The 17,958-nt window shown below is 36.9% G+C and overlaps 1 protein-coding gene across 1 annotated transcript in view; it reads left to right on the forward strand.

Annotated features, from left to right (window-relative positions):
• The window catches only part of UBR5 (ubiquitin protein ligase E3 component n-recognin 5), an 86,699-nt gene that overhangs the window by 17,648 nt on the left and 51,093 nt on the right, over positions 1-17,958 (forward strand). The window contains exons 2-9 of the mRNA XM_062627273.1: positions 769-813; positions 1,309-1,390; positions 1,565-1,641; positions 2,431-2,550; positions 5,253-5,442; positions 7,572-7,731; positions 15,291-15,440; positions 17,407-17,618. Of these exons, the coding sequence (XP_062483257.1) occupies positions 769-813; positions 1,309-1,390; positions 1,565-1,641; positions 2,431-2,550; positions 5,253-5,442; positions 7,572-7,731; positions 15,291-15,440; positions 17,407-17,618 (1,036 nt within the window). The remainder of the gene's footprint in view (positions 1-768; positions 814-1,308; positions 1,391-1,564; positions 1,642-2,430; positions 2,551-5,252; positions 5,443-7,571; positions 7,732-15,290; positions 15,441-17,406; positions 17,619-17,958) is intronic.

Below are 17,958 nucleotides of genomic sequence, written 5' to 3' on the forward strand. Positions count from 1 at the left end.
TAGAAATTACTGTGTTGGTTTCCACTTTTGGATACCATACTTCTGAGCAGGAATGATCTGTGGGTTGGCCCTTTTTTTTGGTTCTGATCATCCATTTGGTGAAGTGCCATGAAAGTAAGATGGAAGAATGTTTGGAAACACTCTTTCCCTTTTAGTAAAGGTAATGTTTTACATAACCCTATATATAGTTAATTTGCTCTTGATTATTCCTTCTACTAATCAAAGTTTTTTGTTTGACCCTTTTGGTGCTGGCTTTTGTGCATCTGTTCCCCTGTCTTTCCAGTTTTGGGGAACTGACTGGCATATTTTTGGCTCTGATATGCCACGTACTTGGATTTCCTAGAAAATGATAATGCTGTCTGCTCTGGGATACCGTATTCAAGCTTATACAAGGAACCACAAGTATATCTACAGTTAATGCTCATTGCTTCATCTGCTTATTTTGTGTGTAAAGATGTAAATGGTGGTAACAAGGCAATAGTAGTGCTTTTTGATAGTGACCTGCAAACCACATAGAAATGCAAGAAAGAATGGGGTTTTGTGGCAAGATAGTAGGTGGAAGGGTAAAACTCTAAAGCAAAACCTGATTTGAAGCTGAACACCATCCAGTTCTTATACAGGCTTCCAGCACCATGTCACATTTATATCAAGCTTCAGTAAATGTGGTGGTAAGTTGTTCCTATAATGTTGTAAATATGTTGCTTAAGTGGATTTTGTGTACTGTGGATGATGTCTTTCAAACAACAACTTCATTTCTTTTTGTTTCAGATTAAGGGAAGTTTCAGAGAAGCTGAACAAATATAATTTAAACAGGTAAGACATACCACATGCTGCTGTAAACCACTTAGGAAAGTACAATATTTCAGCAACAGCAACAAGAAGTAAATGATTGTGCTGTAGATACACTCTTAGCCTCAATTCTGCTAATACTGAGGTTCAAAAATGCTTCAGATTCCTATATTAGTAAAAAAAGGTTAGATTTTCATTTATGATAAACAATATTATTAAATAGCCTCCCTGTGATGCCTTAATTTGAAGAATAATCCCTGTTGTCACTTGCCGATCACATTACATGAGAACTCTTATCTCTTTAAGGTTTTGTGCTGTATTTTCTGTATTTAATGACCAAAAATACATCATTATTGCCTCAACTAATGTACATATTTAGTCATTCTTGAATGGTTTTGTATCGTTAACTGTCACTGTGTATTGTGCCTTCCATATACCACTTGGTTTTTATATTTATTTTTTTTCAGAATTTAAAAGTTTAGAAATGTTATTATACATATATACACTTCTTGTTTTCAGCCACCCCCCTTTGAATGTATTGGAACAGGCCACTATTAAACAGTGTGTGGTGGGACCAAATCATGCTGCATTTCTTCTTGAGGTAAATTACTTAAATCTGCTCACATAACAAACTTGAAATTGTACAGTTAAAATTAATTCCTCTAACATCAAATTTATCAACATTCTTCAGTAACTGAAGCCTTGTTTGTATTTTTTTCTGTCACTTGTCTTACATTTCTGTTTTGGACACTTGGTTTTCTTGTTTTAAATGCAGGATGGTAGAGTCTGCAGGATTGGTTTTTCAGTTCAACCAGACAGATTGGAATTGGGTAAACCTGATAATAATGATGGGTAAGAAACTCTTTTCTTCATATTAAATCATTCTTCTGAACTGGATAAGCAGCATAGCTGCTTTTTTGGTTTGGTTTTTGTTTACTTTTAAACTAGAGTTCCTTTGGAATGGGTACTTTGAGTGGGTACGTAATGGTTATGGTGATGCAGCCAAACAGCCTAGCTTGACAGATTTTTATAGGAATAAACAGTGGATATGACTCGAAAATAAGTGAGACAGGATCTCTTTAACTTCAAGAGAAAAGCCCCTCAGAAAAAAATAAAAGAAACTTTGTTAAATTGTTAAGGTTCATGTAGAATCCACTCTGAAAGTGGTCCCATCTGGAGAGGCTCACTTTCTAGACCTGTTGTCTTCAGTCCAGGTAAGTCTTCCTTAACAGGACTGTTAAATGGTTCATATTTGAGTGCAAGTCACTTCTTAATATCTAAGTAGCATACTCAGGCTCAGGTTTATGGAAAGAACACCTGGTGATTACAGTTTGTACATATGTGCTAACTGAAAATTTAGCGCAGTCGCTAACTCAAATCATAATTAGTTTAATATGTATTTGCGACTGTGCTATTATGGATTACTGATGTACATAAGATCTGTTAGGCATGCTTTCCACTTTCTCTTTCAGTGTACCTCTTAATATACAGTTAGATTAGTTTGGAATATTCCCCAAGGGTGTTGCTTAAGCTGGTATGTTACCAGACTAAGTCCCTGAGAATTTAGACCTGGGATTCCAGGTTTTGTTCTTAACCCATTTGGGATTGTTTTGTGACTGATTTACCATCTTTTACTTTCAGTTCAAAGTTGAGCAGTGGCTCAGGGGCAGGAAGGACATCCAGGCCAGGCAGGACTAGTGACTCCCCATGGTTTCTGTCTGGTTCTGAAACTCTGGGCAGACTGGCAGGCAACACCCTTGGGTAAGTTTTGATAGGATTGAGGCTGCAATCTGTTTGTTCCATATTTGAGTATATGTGTATACACATATATAAATTGTATGCAGTATGTATAAGGGAACGTATGATTATGGCAGTCGTGTAGGTAGGGTGTAACAAGAAAAACTTTATTGACTTGGTCAAAATAACAGATACACAAGTGACCCTTCAGTACCTAGGACATGGAGCATTCTTCATATATGTATGAAGAATAGCTTGGTTTTGCCTGTGCCGTCTTTTTTTTGGAACATTTTTTAGTTCCTCGATTTTGACAAGCAGTTTTTTAGAGGGACACTATCAATTTAAACCCCATTAGGCAAGCAGCATAAAGTAAAATGAGTGCATTTATGCAGGAAGAATCTTCATTATCTATGTTTGCAGACATTTGTGTGCTCAGTTCTGTTGTGCCTTCTCTCCCCTGCCCCAGGTAATGAGCAGTACTTTGTTAGTTGGGCCCTACACATAGTAATAGGAAGGGAACAGTTGGAAAAGGTTGTCATTCAGAATCTTTAAAATTGTACTATGTACTAAATGTACTATACAGATTCAGGTTTTTTTATTATTAGCTTTAAAATTGATGGTGTCCCTTTATATGAGTAATCTCTGTTACCTAATCACAGTGAACTCTCTGTTAATATATTTTTGTAAGATGTGTTGAACATTGCTGCTTCCTAAGGTTACTGACCATAGTGAGGAGAATTGCGTTTACAGACTGGTTTCTGCATGTGAATGATTTATTAAGAGGGAGGAACTACAGCTTTTCCACAAAAGTGAATGTTCTTTATGTTGCCAAATAAGCTAATTTCATCTGGGGCTTTGTTGCATGAAAGATAACTCAGTCTGTTACCCTTCCCTCTCCTCCCCCAAGCTTTTTGTGAAATCTTTGTGAATCTGAACCTGAAAGCCATGTGTTAAACTGTAAAGGCAAATTGGTATTGTCACGTTGAAAAACTTCCTGTGGAAAGTAAAAAATTATTTTCCTTGTTATTTTTACCTGAGCATAACCAGTTAAAACCCTAAAGGGTGCCTCATCTCTCGTCTTGCATGTTTCAGAATTGGGTATTTGAAAGTCTCCAAACTAGTAGAGTAGTGGTATAGTAGACACTGTAACTGCTCTGTTCAATGAAGGGACTCCTTAATTTAATAACCTGAGTCTTAAAAACTTTTAAATTGTCAAATCCTGTTCCAATCACTGGATTTGGAAAATTGCTAGCATGCTAGTGGGCAGTAAAGAGATGTGGAAAACCAGTAGGTAAGCAAAAATGAGCAGAAAGATTTCAATATTAATATTTATTCTAGGTTTAGATAGCTTTAATAGGAATAGCTGCGTCCCTATGATTATTTTTTCCCCCATACCAGGACCAAGTTAGGGCACACTTGGAATATTTGACTTATGCTAATGTAAATGCTTTTAACTGTTAGATTTCTTAATTCCGCCATTGATAGTTTATAAATGTAGAAAATACATCTGTAATAAGTATTAAAATCAATACACAACCTTTAAACCCACATCTTCCCTGCTGAAAGTTGAATTAAGAATTGTGTAGGAAGATTTTGACTTCCTCTTATTTTCCCTTCAGCCCCCTTCCCACTTTCAGAAACCGATTATCTGGCAAAGGGTATTAATAATCAACTTCAGCCATAACATGTAAGAAAGACAAGTATTCTTAATTAGCTTTCCTAGCTACATGTGATATACTTTCAATGTGAATTTTGTGCTGTTTCAGAGAACATACCTTTTTTTCTTACTTTTTTTTTTCTTGGAAGGAGATTGAGGATCAGGGTGGTTGAGAGCAGGAAAGTTCTGCTGATACCGGTTATTAAATAGTAATAATACCATATCCAGTATCTTTTGAGCTAGATTTGTGCAACAAAGTTTAGATAACCTTGAAGAACAAACTAGAGTGTTTTTCATGACAACAGTATGTTTAGTCTTGCATCCAGAACAGTTCTGTGGTGTTAAGATTAGTGAAAAGCTGTAAAGATGGCAAACTGTCTTATTTCTACGCATCACTGCCTTTTTACTCCCTTGTTTTGATCCTGACTCATAGTGATGAAAAACTCTTCATTTCAAGCATGTTTTTGCAATGTATATGGTTGATGTTGATTTATCTAACAAAAACAGGTTGAAAAACATTCATAAGAATCAGCGGACTATTGAGTATAAGATTTCTTCTGCAGTAAATAAGATTACTTTATTTTCCAGTGCACTCTTAAGCAATTTCTTAAATAAACTCTCAGAAATTTTAGGAGTGTAAGTGACCTTCTGTCAAAAAGTCCAGTGACCATGAAGCTGCTGCATATGTGCTTTTATAGTAGGAAGTTAACAGCTGAGTGTTGGATGTTACGCTGCTGATACCATTGCTTTTAGAAACTCTGGGAATTGGTGTGTGCATGTATTTCTGTATGTACACATCCACACAACTGTATCAGTAGGAAAGAGCACAACTTCCAGTTGGAATCCTGTTCTGTGTTTCTTCTGCATATTTCAGAACTTATCGATTGCCTGGTGCTCTTGTTCTTACTAGTTTTGAGAGATACTTTCATAATGTTTGTCTATGAAGTCAATTTTCAGTGTTTTTTAGAGACTGTCTAAAAGTTGTTAACATATACTCACTTTCTGAAGTAGTCCCTGAAGTATGCTGCTGTATTAAAAAAAAATATTAAAATGTCACCTAATCTTCTAGAAGTCGCTGGAGTTCAGGGGTTGGTGGAAGTGGAGGAGGATCTTCTGGTAGATCATCTGCTGGAGCTCGAGATTCTCGAAGGCAGACCAGAGTTATACGCACAGGACGTGATAGAGGATCTGGACTGCTGGGGAGTCAACCACAACCAGTGATTCCAGCATCAGTCATTCCAGAGGAGCTCATTTCACAGGTATGTGAACTAGAGACTGCTTGTTGCTGAAAACTAGAGAGCTTCTCATAGCATGTGAACAGCAAGGTGGTGTAATAGTAGTGCAATTTCTCTGAGGAGTAATGGCATATAATTGAAAAGATTGTCTTTCTCCAGCTAAATTGCTTTTATTCTTAAATGCATAGCATGAGTGATAGACTTTATTTTGGATTCTAGCATTTTTATTTCCTAAACATCCACTTAGACAAAGTATGGGTTTAATCTAGATGAGGAATGTCATGTATTGTTCATTTCAGATGGAAGATGTAAGAAAGATGTAAGAAAAAATATTTGAAAATCGTTTCAAGCATATGGCCAGTGAAGGAGAATAAGGAACAGGGGCAGGTTGACTTTCTTTTCTTGTTTGATAAAAGAAGTGATCCATTTTAGATTTGAAAGGAAGACATTAAACGTCTGATTTCCTTAAAATACTAATATTTTTTCTTCATGGACATGTCTATTTAATATTTTTATATATGTAACTGATTAACGTATAAATTGCTCTAATTATGCCTCCTAATGCATTAAAGCTTGAATAAGTGTTGGACTTTGCATTGTGTGATGAAGTGCCATTTGTTAAAACAACAAAGACGACGAAAATAATATATTCAAAATATGGCTTGTTAATGCATTGTATTTCTTAGTTCCAAATAACTTGCTAGTCTACATTTAGAATACAGATGTTAGTTGCTAAGGCCACAGATAACCTGCTTGCATGGCAATAGCATGACTGGCACAAGATACGAGGTAGCAGGCAGGGTATCTATAGACCCACGTTTCTCTTTTTCAATTCAAAACCAGTAAAAGCTGGCAGCTTCTACCTTCGCAGAAGCAAAATACTAGAGGTATTGGTTACTCTGAAGCAAGGTTAGCCCTGCTTTCAGGAGGTGGTTTGCTTAGATGACCCCCAGTGGTCTCTTTCAACTGTGGACTGGTAGGGTTGACTTCATTGTTCACCTCCAGGTTTGTTTTGTTCTGTTTTTTTGAGAGTGTTTATTGATGTCCTGGATACCTTACAAAAAACAGAAAACAGACTAATATCCCCTGCTCCAGTCAGTTCAGTTCTGTAATCTAATGTATCATTTGTTGATTAAGTTGTAACTTTGCTTCCCTTGCTGTGATCTTTGTTTGTTTGGGTTTTTTTAATAGCATACTTTGTCTGTCTGTAAAGCAGAAAGTATCTAGAACATTTTTGGGTAACTCTAAAGCAGACCAGTGGGAAAATCTTCACATCTGATCTGTGTAATAGATTCCACCATGTCTCAGAAACCTGTAAACTTCTGGCATAGAATGTTATGTCAAAAAAAGTTTACCTTTGTGTGCTGTTAAAATGTTCCTTTCTTTTTTTTTTTGCTTTTTGGTGCCTCATTTTTACTGCATTATGAAAACATTCTGTGCTGGTCTCTTACCTTACTCACAGAGTTTGTGATCTTCCAGAACTCCGACATCTTGTCTGGCATTCAGTAAAGGCTAGTCTGTCTGGAAAAACAAAATGCTTTGGATTTCAGTTTAGTGGAGTAGACCAGAATGCTTCTGGTTTTTGTAAATTCATTGCATGTGTTTAACATATGGAAGGCTTTTTCTGCATTTGCACTTTGCTAATAAAATCTGAGTGTTAAAGAAATTGCTGAAGATGAGCTGTTAGAACCAGAATGATGGGGAAAAAAAGGCGAAGTAAGGTGGTTACATATTGAAGGGCACTGGAAAGAGAAGCTGATGTCAAAGACAGGGAATGAAGTGTGGTTTTTGGACAACAGTTGATTGCAAAACTGTTAATTGGCATAGGAAGTTTAAGCACTTTCTTGGGAACATACAGAACATTCTCAAAACCAGGTTTTGCTTATCCGTCAGGTACAGCATTAAGCATTTTGAGAAGATTCCATTGAGAAATTCAGTACCCAAGTTGGAATTCAGCTCAGTTACTTGAGCTGAGAGAAGGTTGACTATCTAGTTAAAGAAACTGAAAAAAATCTGTGTGAATCTTTACTGTATGTACTGTAGTTGACTCTTGGGTTTTATTAGACTATTTTTAGAATTAAACATTTGTTTCTTATGGCTGGTGGTTGATGAGCTGACAGTGACCTGGAACCAATTATGCTCTGCTCTTACAGGCACAAGTTGTTTTACAAGGAAAGTCCAGAAGTATTATTATTCGGGAGCTCCAGCGAACAAATCTTGATGTAAACCTTGCTGTAAATAATTTGTTGAGTCGTGATGATGAAGATGGAGATGATGGGGATGACACAGCAAGTGAATCATATCTTCCTGGAGGTTTGTATCCTGCAACTTTTGATAAGAAAATGCCAGTGTGTTCTGATTTTTCTGTATTTAAGCGCTGACAGCGTTCTCCGTGCTGTGCAAGGTATGCAGCGAAGACAGTTCTTGCTTATAGAAGCAAAATCTAAAGATGCACAAACCAAAAGATGTATGGGGATGTCTTGAGGGATTAGGTCAGGCACTGTAGAATAACTATTGACCCTATTTGTGGGTGGCATGAAGGTTTTTTTTTTGTTTGTTTGTTTGTATGTGGTTTTTTTTTTGGTTTCTTTGAATCCCAGGCTTTGTAACATCAGTGTTACTTACATCTGTATTTTGCTGCTCAATGAGATGCTGAGACTGCTGTGTGGCTTGCTCATAAAAGCTAATTTTAAAACCTAGCGACTTGCATGTTTTTCACTACTAACATAACTTCTTAAGATACAGCAGTTTTAGAGCAAAAATAATACATCTCTTTTTTTAGTCAAAATACCTCAAGTGAGGGCAGAAGAACTTATAGTTGTTACAATTTGAAGATTTTATTCATCAAGTTCCCCTCATAAATGCTGGAGTATTGGGGCTATACCAGTAAAACACTGTAATTAAAATCCAGCTATTTTTTTAATATTGTCCATCCCATACAATTGCTTTTAATAAAACACTGAGTTGTCTTTTGCATTGGCTGAATAATTTTTTTCTTGCTGAGTAACCATATTTGAAAACATAGCAGCCAAATATAATGTCTTTGTTAGGTGCACTGCATGAAAAGATCACATCTAAACTCTGACTACATACTAGCTTTTCTTTCTGTATGTCAAAATGACCTTTTGATATTTTTCTAGTTAAGTGTTTTTTTTTTTCTGCTCATCTGGTTCACCAGGAAGGTTCATGGGCTTCCTCCATCCTTATCTTGTCAATCATATGATTAGACAAAGTTGTTTTTTTCTTTTTGTTCGTTTTTGTTTTTTTGCTCTGAAGCAAAGGCTTTGTATTTAATTTTGCCTCTCTAGTTTTAGTTGCATCTCTCAAGCTGCTTTATTTTGCTGTAGAATCAAGAGTCATCTGGTGAAAGGAGTGAAAAACCTTTAACTGGACTCTTGGTTTTTAGCGATCAGCTTAATAGCATTAGACAGATGCCCTGGAGGAAGTGAATTCTCTGAAGTCTTTCCAAGTATTCAGAACAGGAGTTTTTACTTTAAGCATGCTCAAATGCATTCCTCCAGAACCAGTCTCCAGAAGATAAATCATTGTTAGTAATCATTTACTGTAGGAGTTCCTTTTAACCATACTAACCAGCTTTATACGGCATTAACTATTCTCTTAGTACTGCTTGAGATCATAAGGATCAGTTGATAGGGACTGACAGCCTGTGGCTGGTAACTTTTATTTGAAGGTGCCTGCATTACAGTCTGTGCATCTTTTGTATTTGAGATACATTAAAGTAGTATGCAGAGTTTCACTGTCCTCATTAGCTGTCCAGGAAACCATTTTGTTCTTGGCTTAGTTTTTAAAGGTTCTCCCTTGTTTAGACTAGTCCTTCCTATAAGGATTTGCAGCCTTCTAATGTTAGTATTTTTTTCCTTTTTTTCTTTTACCACATAGAGAAACTGGGATAACTTTCCCAGTTCTTGTGGGAAAAGATGTGGAAATGACAATTGAAATGAAACCTTGTTTTAACTCCAGTCTTCAAAGATGTAATTCACAATGTGTAGAGCATAGAATCGTAGAATTATGTAGGTTGGAAGAGACAGAGGTGTCTCTTCTTGTCTAAGATCGTCAGGTGTCTAAGATCATCAAGTTATGATCTCTGTCTGAGATCATCAAGTCCAACCTTTACCCCAGGACTGCCAAGTCCACCACTAAAACCATGTCACTAAGGACATCTACATGGTTTTTAAACACTTTGAGGGACAGTGATTCCACATGCTATGCCTTCTCTGTTTGTCTTATTTCAGTTTTATGGACAAAAATAAGTTCTTTGCACAGAAATTAGTTTACTATCTAAACGTGATGAGAACAGTAGGAGAGTCAGTGTTGCCATGACTATTGTTGGTATGTTAAGTAGTACAAACTACCTGTCCTTGCTTGTGTCACATAACCATGCAGGCTAATTTTCAGGAAAACCTGGTGGCCAGAGAAACGTGCCTATAGCTCTCTGGAAAAATACCAGCATCCTGAACTTCAGAACTGTGTAGAACCTTTTTAAAGTCTTTTGCTCTAGAAACCTTGCACTCGTTTTGCTTTCATTTGTCACCTTGCTTCTGGATGCTCTTCTTTAACATCAAAGTTCATTAAAGAAAACTGTAGATAACTGATGAAAGCTATAGGCATTCAATTCTTAGGTTTTTATGTATGATTCAGAAAGATAAAGAACTTCTACTTCTCTCCTTCTCCTCCCCTTTTATTTTTTTTTTTTATTATTTCAAATTGTGCTTTAAAGTCTCTTGATTTTGTCCCTTCCAAGCACAAAAAAAAAGCGAATTACCCGACTCTTTTTATCTCAGGACTTTTGAGACTCTTGCATTTTGAAGTATATGCTAATTTTTACTTTCTGCATGTCTGGTGCTTTGTGACCCTTAAATTTAGGGGTTGCTCCTCCAAGCCTTCCAAGACAGAGAAGCTTTTTGTTTGTTTGTTTTTTAAACCTTAAGAATAATTTACATATGGTTTAAAAAATAAATGAAAAAAATAAATAAATGAAAAAGCTAAAGTACTTTACAGCAACTGTGACCTTAATAAATTTTTTTTTGAATGCAAATCAGGACACATTAGTAAGTCAGTTGTGATAATTGCAGTGAGTATTATGAAGGTTGTTACCTGATTTTTGTTCGTTTAGAGTAACAAGAAACTGGTCTGAGTCCTACCCAAATTCTTCCAAAAGAAGAGCAGAACTTTACTTTTCTGTACAGACTGCCTTCAGTAAGAGTCTCTTAGGTATTTATTGTTGGACTCTTACGTACTTTGACTTCTCTAGTCCTCTTTCTTTTATGATGGTTAGCAGAGGGGAATGTGGGTTCATTTGATGTAACAAGTACATAAAGAAAATAATCAAGGTAAAAACTACAAAGAAGATCATTTAGCATAGAAAAGACTTGAAGTCTCTAGATTATTTTTCCAGCTCACATCAAATTGTATTAGAGGCTTCTTCTGAGCTTTATGTTCTGTTAATCTTCTATATAGAGATTTTGTAGAAGTTAAGATATTTTGTTGTTTGCATAGTTCAGATGTGTGCGTGTTTGCTCAGGAACTTCTGTATGATATAGTGGGTTCTTGCTAGTGAGACTTGTGGAACATGGGTTTGGCAACATGCAGGCTACTTTGGATTTTGGAATTGAGATGAGCTGTTTAAAAGGCTTTTTTTTATTACTATAGAGAAGAGAGATGGGCTGGTGTTGCTGCAGTGCTTACTGTATTGACTTGCAGTGAAAGGAGATGAGAATGGGGCACAGCGTAGGATTAGCTCAGTGGCTTGCCTTTGGGGAAAACAATTAGGTGTGTGGTTTTTCTGTGGTTTTGTTGGTGTCTTTTGTGTTTTTAGTGGTGGTTTTCTCTCTTTTTTGTTAAGATGAAGTTCAAGTTGGATAATGTTTTGAAGAAATATATCTTATTGAGAAATGAGTTGTGGAGTTCTGTTTGAGTTCGCTTTCCTAGGAAACAAAAATACATGTTTCTTTGTCAGTTTTGCCAGTTTAATCCAAACTTGAAAGAGAAGGAGATGCTCAAGGCATTCAGTTCTTGGATAGTTCATAAAAATATGCAGCTGAGAAGAGGGTAGAGAACTTACAATTGCCCCATTATGGGAAAAGGTTTAGTGTGAGCTCAACTAGAGATTGGAATCAATCTAGGCAATGCCTTCAGTTATTGAATCCAGTGATAATGCTACACATGAAACTGTTGAAAATAAAATTTTTCATATTTGAATTGCTGTTTACATGCTACTAAACTTGGCTTTTTAATTGGGGCAGGGGTTGTGGGTTTTGTTTGGTTTGGTCTTTTTCCCCCTCTGCGCTGGGTATCCTTTTGCTTCCAGTTTTCAGTGGTGTTTACTAGGAAATCATAGGTACTTCCTTACCTAAATAGGTTAGTCAGAGTTATTACGTCTAAATACAAAGGGTGCTGACTGATTCTGGTCTAGCACAGCACAAGAGGTAAATGATGTCATCCCATGGGAATTTTCTGAAGAGCAGGAAAACAAAGTCATTGAGAATGTTTTGTTGTGTTGTCGTGTCCCCCCCCCCCCCCCCGAAGGGGAGCATGGAGTGAATTTGGCTCCTTTTCCTATTGGTTGTAGCAGGTTTTTTAGCATGTATGGAAAATGGAAGAAAGGGGATCTCTTGCAGAAATACTGGAAGAAAATTAAAATCTTATTTGAAGTTGAAATAAGAGGGAAGGAAGAGGCTTCATTTGCTCACTTGGCTTAATGCACATTTAGGAAAAAAAAACCTCAACATGGTTTTGTTTCTTAATTCTGATGGCTCGAATTTTTACTTTTCTTTTGGAAACACAGCTGAACTCTAGATGCCTAACGTGGTGGAAGGGTGTGTGAATGTCACAAGTTAGTGCCTGTTTCCTGTCGAGAGGATTTCTGGCTTACTTTACCTTCAAAAACCTCAAGATACTGTCTTTTAATGAGGCTGCAGAGTTCTTTTCTGCACAGGCCACTCCATTCCTAAACAGAGATAAAAGTTTTTTTCAGTTCTTGGTTGCACAGTGATCAAAACCAAATGAGAATGAGTTGCTAGGCTGTGGAGAGGTTGGAGCTTAGCTAGGAAGAGGTGGTCATGGTAGGTGTGGGAGGAGGGAAGAGAAGCAGCATGTGGATTTTGGGAGATACCACAGAGTCTCAGCTTTGTTTTCATCTCTTAAAGTCTGGTACTTACAAGTTGACACATTAAGGTGAGGTGTACCGCTCTTTATCATTGTGGAAAGCCAGTGGAAAATAGATATAGTAGAGGCAGAATAAGGTAATTCTGAGTGATCTGAAGTGTTTTAGTAAGACAGAGCCTGTTTGCCAAATCCAATGCTAGGGTTTCCAAGCAGTCTGTCAAGGATGACTGCTTAAAATGTACTGGATGAACCACCAAGTCCCAAATGGTATGCTTTTAGAAGCACAGGCTGTACTTGAGTGGCTTACTTATTTAATGCAGAAAGCATTCGTGCAGGTCTTGCTTGCTTTGAAATCCACAGCACTCACTGATTACAGTGCAGTTTTTTTGGGGCAGCTGGTTGTAGTTGGTAGGTATTACATTTCCTGGAGATGAGACTTCACAAATTTAAGGATGAATATTCTGATGTGGAGGGATGTGAAAGTCTCAACACTCTTTAATATCGGTAAGTGGAAGAGGTAAGTAAATTAATACTGGCAGTGTAGACTTCTGGCTCCTTTTCAATTTTTGGATACCCACTCGTTTGTGTTTCACCACCCCCCCCCCCCCCCAGTACCCACCACTCCCATTCCAGACACTTAGAAAAAGACCCATAATAATCAGTTCTTACTGTGTCCTGGTTTCAGCTGTAACAGTTATTTTTCTCCTTTGTAGTAGCTGGTACAGTGCTGTGTTTTGGCTTTAGTCTGGGAATAACGCTGATAACACATCCATGTTTTAGTTGTTGCTCAATAGTGCTTACCCTAGTCAGGGACTTTTTCCTCTTTCATGCTCTGTCAGTGAGGAGGCGCATGGGAAGCCAGGAGAAAGCAGAGACAGGATACCTGACCCAAACGAGCCAAAAGGGTATCCCGTACCACAACATGTCATGCCCAGTGTATAAACGGGAGGAGTTACCCAGAAAAACAGATCACTGCTTGAGACGGGCTGGGTATCGGTTGACGGGTGGTGAGCAATTGTGTCGTACATCACTTGTGTTTATTGGGTTTTTTCTTTTTCCTTGCCTTTTTAGGTTTTATATTTTCTCTGCTTGTTATTTCCCTTATCATTATCATTATTATGATTAGTAGTAGTAGTATATTGTGCCTTAGTTATTGGACTATTCTTAACCCATGGAGTTTACATTCTTTTGATTTTCTTCCCCATCTGCCTCTGCCCAGAGGGGGCAAAGGAAGAGTGGTATGAGCAAATAGCTGCATGGTGCTAAGTTACTGGCTGGGCTTAAACCATGAAATACTATTTAAGAATGCTTTTATTTAACTTCAGACCTTGATTTCTAGCCACTCTTGTTTTATGCTTACAGCGAGGTACAGGCTGAGAACTAGATGTGTTGAAATTACATGTGCTCCTTCTGTGTTTGTTGAAGGGACGCTGTATAGCATCATTTTAGCTTCATGGGTGCATTAAGCAGATAAGGCTGTCCTGTTGCCAGAAAGAGCTATCCTGTGATTCCCTTATATCTTAATGAGGTTTGTGTACCTGCATGGGTTAGCTGAAACCTAATTTGGGGAGCCTGAGCTTTTAGTCAGATTTGCTTGAAAGTCCAGGATGGGGCAGAACTGTTGCATTTGGCAGCAGTACGGTCTAGTCAGCATTGCTGTGTGTGGTGAGGCATCACCCTTGGGAATGTGGTGGACTACCCAGTCAAGTCAGTCTGAAGATTGCTTCCCACCTTACTTCTGTACCCTGTGAAGTATTGTTTGAAGCCAGGTGAATATGCCAGTTGTGGGTTTAGAAATTCCGCCTTGCCTGATTTGGTGTCTGCCACAGGGATGAAGGAGGGAAGCTGGGCTGTCCTTTCTTTAGCAGCAAGATGGTTGTCAGGTTTACTTGTCTTATAAGCCATATTGCTGAATTTCAGTAAATTATATGAATTTTTGGTAGCCTCTTTTGCGTGTGGATAGTAGCTGCAGTCTGGTAAATGGAAGGACATTGTTTTGTACTTTAAGGGTGATCAGTATTTCAGATAAACTGAACAAAGTTCTCTAACACAGAAGCTAGGGCAGTCACAGTAATGAAGTTCATCTTTCTTGTTTTGGTTGTGTTTCTGTTTTTAACTGCATGGTATTTAAAAATTGTGGTTTTTTTTCCAGATAACTGTTGTAACATAGCTCAATGTAAAGATTTGTACTGAAAGCTACAAGCTACTGACCTGTGTATTAAACTTTGTCATTCTGTTGAAGAAACGTTCTGCGAAGGAATGTATTCTTTGACATCAAAGATGTGGCTTTGTGAAAGCCGGCTTTCATCATCAGTTCTGTCCTCCCTTAATTCTAGGTTATCTTTGGAGTCCTGCATTATGTGCATGAGTGTGTGTGCAGATGTATGTATGTGTGTATGTATGTATGTATGTATCTTATCCTGGTGCCTTGTTCTTTCGAGTGACAGGCTAAAGTTTGAATTTCTGTGTTACAGAAAAATGTGTGTTGGGCAAGTCTTGTTTGGGAAATGTGGTTAGATAAGTGACAGAGCAGTTCTTGTAGGGAAACTGGTTTTGTTCACTAGTCTGCCAAGCTTGATAGTAAATGTGGTTGCATAGGAGGCACATGAGTTTGCACTGGTGAATCTGAAGAGCAGAAATTCTATTAATAGGATTTTTTTGTTTTGATATTTGTTTAGTTGATGGTCTCTCTAGCTGTTGTTTTAAGTAGCTGATTATTCACTTAAGACCCTTGTCTCCTCTTATAGAGGATCTTATGTCTCTTCTGGATGCTGACATACATTCTGCTCACCCAAGTGTCATTATTGATGCTGATGCTATGTTTTCAGAAGATATTAGTTACTTTGGTTATCCATCCTTTCGGCGCTCATCACTTTCCAGGCTAGGCTCATCCAGAGGTAATTTTGCACCTTTTTTCTTTGTAATAAGTAGTTTGCTGTGGAAAAAGCTAGTGGTAGTACACACTGGTGGTGTAGATTCTGATGTAATGCGAAAGTAGACTGTGATATGTTGTCAAATATAGAGTAGACAAATAGACTGCTACCCATTATCAAAATTATTAATGAATTATGAGTATTAGCAGGTAAGTTCTGCAAGAACCTTGATAGTCATGTATTTTAAATCTATGGATCTTTGGTGTTGCAAGGTGTTACACAATTTTTGCATGTTAAGTTTAAAATAAACTGTAGTGTAAGTACCTACTAATACATAGATTGCATTACAAATCTTTAATTTGGCTTAAAAATGAGCAACGATGACATGCAGCATTCTTTTTTTCTTTCTTTCTTTTGGGTTGCTCTTTGTTCACTGTTCTTCACATTTCCTTAATTGTTCCATGATAGAAATTACCTTTATGGAATGAGGAACTATAGCTACTTTGAAGGGAGAAAAACCCCTAAATCTTACTTTTTGGAAGCATTCTTATAGTTGGATAATGAGAACTATTGGCAGCTGATTAAAAAAAACCTCCTTGAGCAGTGTTAAGGCATTTTACTTTTTTTTCTTTTTCTTTTTCTTTTTTTTAAAGCATATTACACCTAAAAGATTTATAACAGACCATGCAGCAATTTCCTGTCTTTTTGAAGCTGTTGCGCAAATGCGTAGAGTATTTCCAAACTGTTAATCCAACCTCTGCTGTAATTGTTCAGTGCAGTTTTGTTGCCTTTCATAAGCATGTTTTAGTATATTAATTGCTAAACACTTAAGTTCCTGTTACAAAATTAATAGTCAGGGGTCAATGTGATGTTTGCTAGAAAATAATACAGTACTTTATGAAATAATTCGTGTACGACAAGCTGTTGTGTTTGGCTGATATGAAAACTCCCATTTGTCTACTACAGCAAAAGACCCAAGACGTGGTGTAATTTGTTGAAACAAAGATATAATAACGTGTTCATCTAATACATGTTATTCAGTTGATTTTTATGAGCATAAGTGAAGTACTTAATAGGTTTAAATGCATTATGTACATGTACGAATATTCAGCATCTGACATAACTCCTTCTAAATTCCTCCTTTTTTTTCCTTTCCTAAGGTTTTTCTATATAAGACGTTACCACGAATTTTCTAATACTTATTTTCCATGCATAGTTGACTCTTGGAAAGTTAGTTTGATTACCTGATTTTAAAAATTTATCTGCATGAGTGAACTGCAGAGTGTACTGGCTTTAGACAGTTTGTAGGCCAATTGGAGGGGAAGCATTTTGGTAAGGAACATTTTCCTACAAGGATCCTTTTTAAAACTTGTCTGACTCTTGAAAAGTTTTCATTTGATCTACTCAAAACAGACACACTTTAATTTATTAAATCCAGTCCTATGGAATATTGTTTTAAACAAAAGGGGTTGGATTATCAAACATTATATGAGAGCTTTTTTTTTTAATGCTTGCTTTCTTTAACCTTTTCAAACTACTGGGTTTTGTGTTTTCGTTTTTTTTTTAAGTTATGAAACTCTAATAAATACTCTTTTCTGGTTTGCATAAAGGTCTCTAGCAGACTATATAGACTTAGACTTCTTTTGTTGTTGTTATTACGTTGATAAAACAGTGCTACAAACCTACGTATTGTACTATAAAACTTTAAATTGCAGTGTTAAATGTATTTGGCCTCTTATGATGTAAGTGAAAATGCTTTAGCATTTTTTTATACTGCACAGAACTGTAAGAGTTCATTTCTAATTTATTTTTATGTTCAGTAATTCTAAAGTACATACACTTGAAAGGGTTAATGTATTGAATGTTGCATGTCAGGACTTTATTTTTAATCTGTGTGAGTAGATTTAACTGCTGTTAGTTGCATCCTGAAGGGTCTTTACTAGAGAGTGGCTTACTTTTATCCCACTGGTGTGACCCAATTGCATACCAGTTCTCCTTCTTCCCTTAGAGAGAGACTCTGAGCTGTTGCGTGAACGTGAGTCCGTTTTACGTTTGCGTGAACGAAGGTGGCTTGATGGAGCCTCATTTGATAATGAAAGAGGCTCTACAAGTAAGGAAGGGGAACCAAACCTGGACAAGAAGAATACACCCGTTCAAAGTCCTGTTTCCTTGGGGGAAGACTTGCAGTGGTGGCCAGATAAGGTACTGAATTTTTTAAATTGTTTTATTTGCATGCTTTGCATTTCCTTTTTGAATATCCACGTTTATGTGAGATAATGTAATAAGGCAGATTCTTTATTATGCACTTAGGAAAATGATAAATAACTTATAAGCTGTGCTTCTGTTGATAGTGTTTGTTTTCTTCTCCATGTGTTTCAAAGGCACTGCTGTAGATCATAAGGTCTGAGGTTTTTATTTTTTTTCTTCCTGTTTTTACTTAGGTTGTCAAAGCATTTAATAGGCAGTAGGACACTCGTGAAACAATCTAAACTATTCTTCATCAAGGAATCATCTTTTTTTTTTATTAGCATTATTATTCCCA

The sequence above is a fragment of the Pezoporus occidentalis genome, unplaced genomic scaffold (assembly GCF_034315485.1).
Source record: "Pezoporus occidentalis ecotype Australia unplaced genomic scaffold, CSIRO_AGI_Poc_V1 ctg3, whole genome shotgun sequence".
Taxonomy (NCBI): domain Eukaryota; kingdom Metazoa; phylum Chordata; class Aves; order Psittaciformes; family Psittacidae; genus Pezoporus; species Pezoporus occidentalis.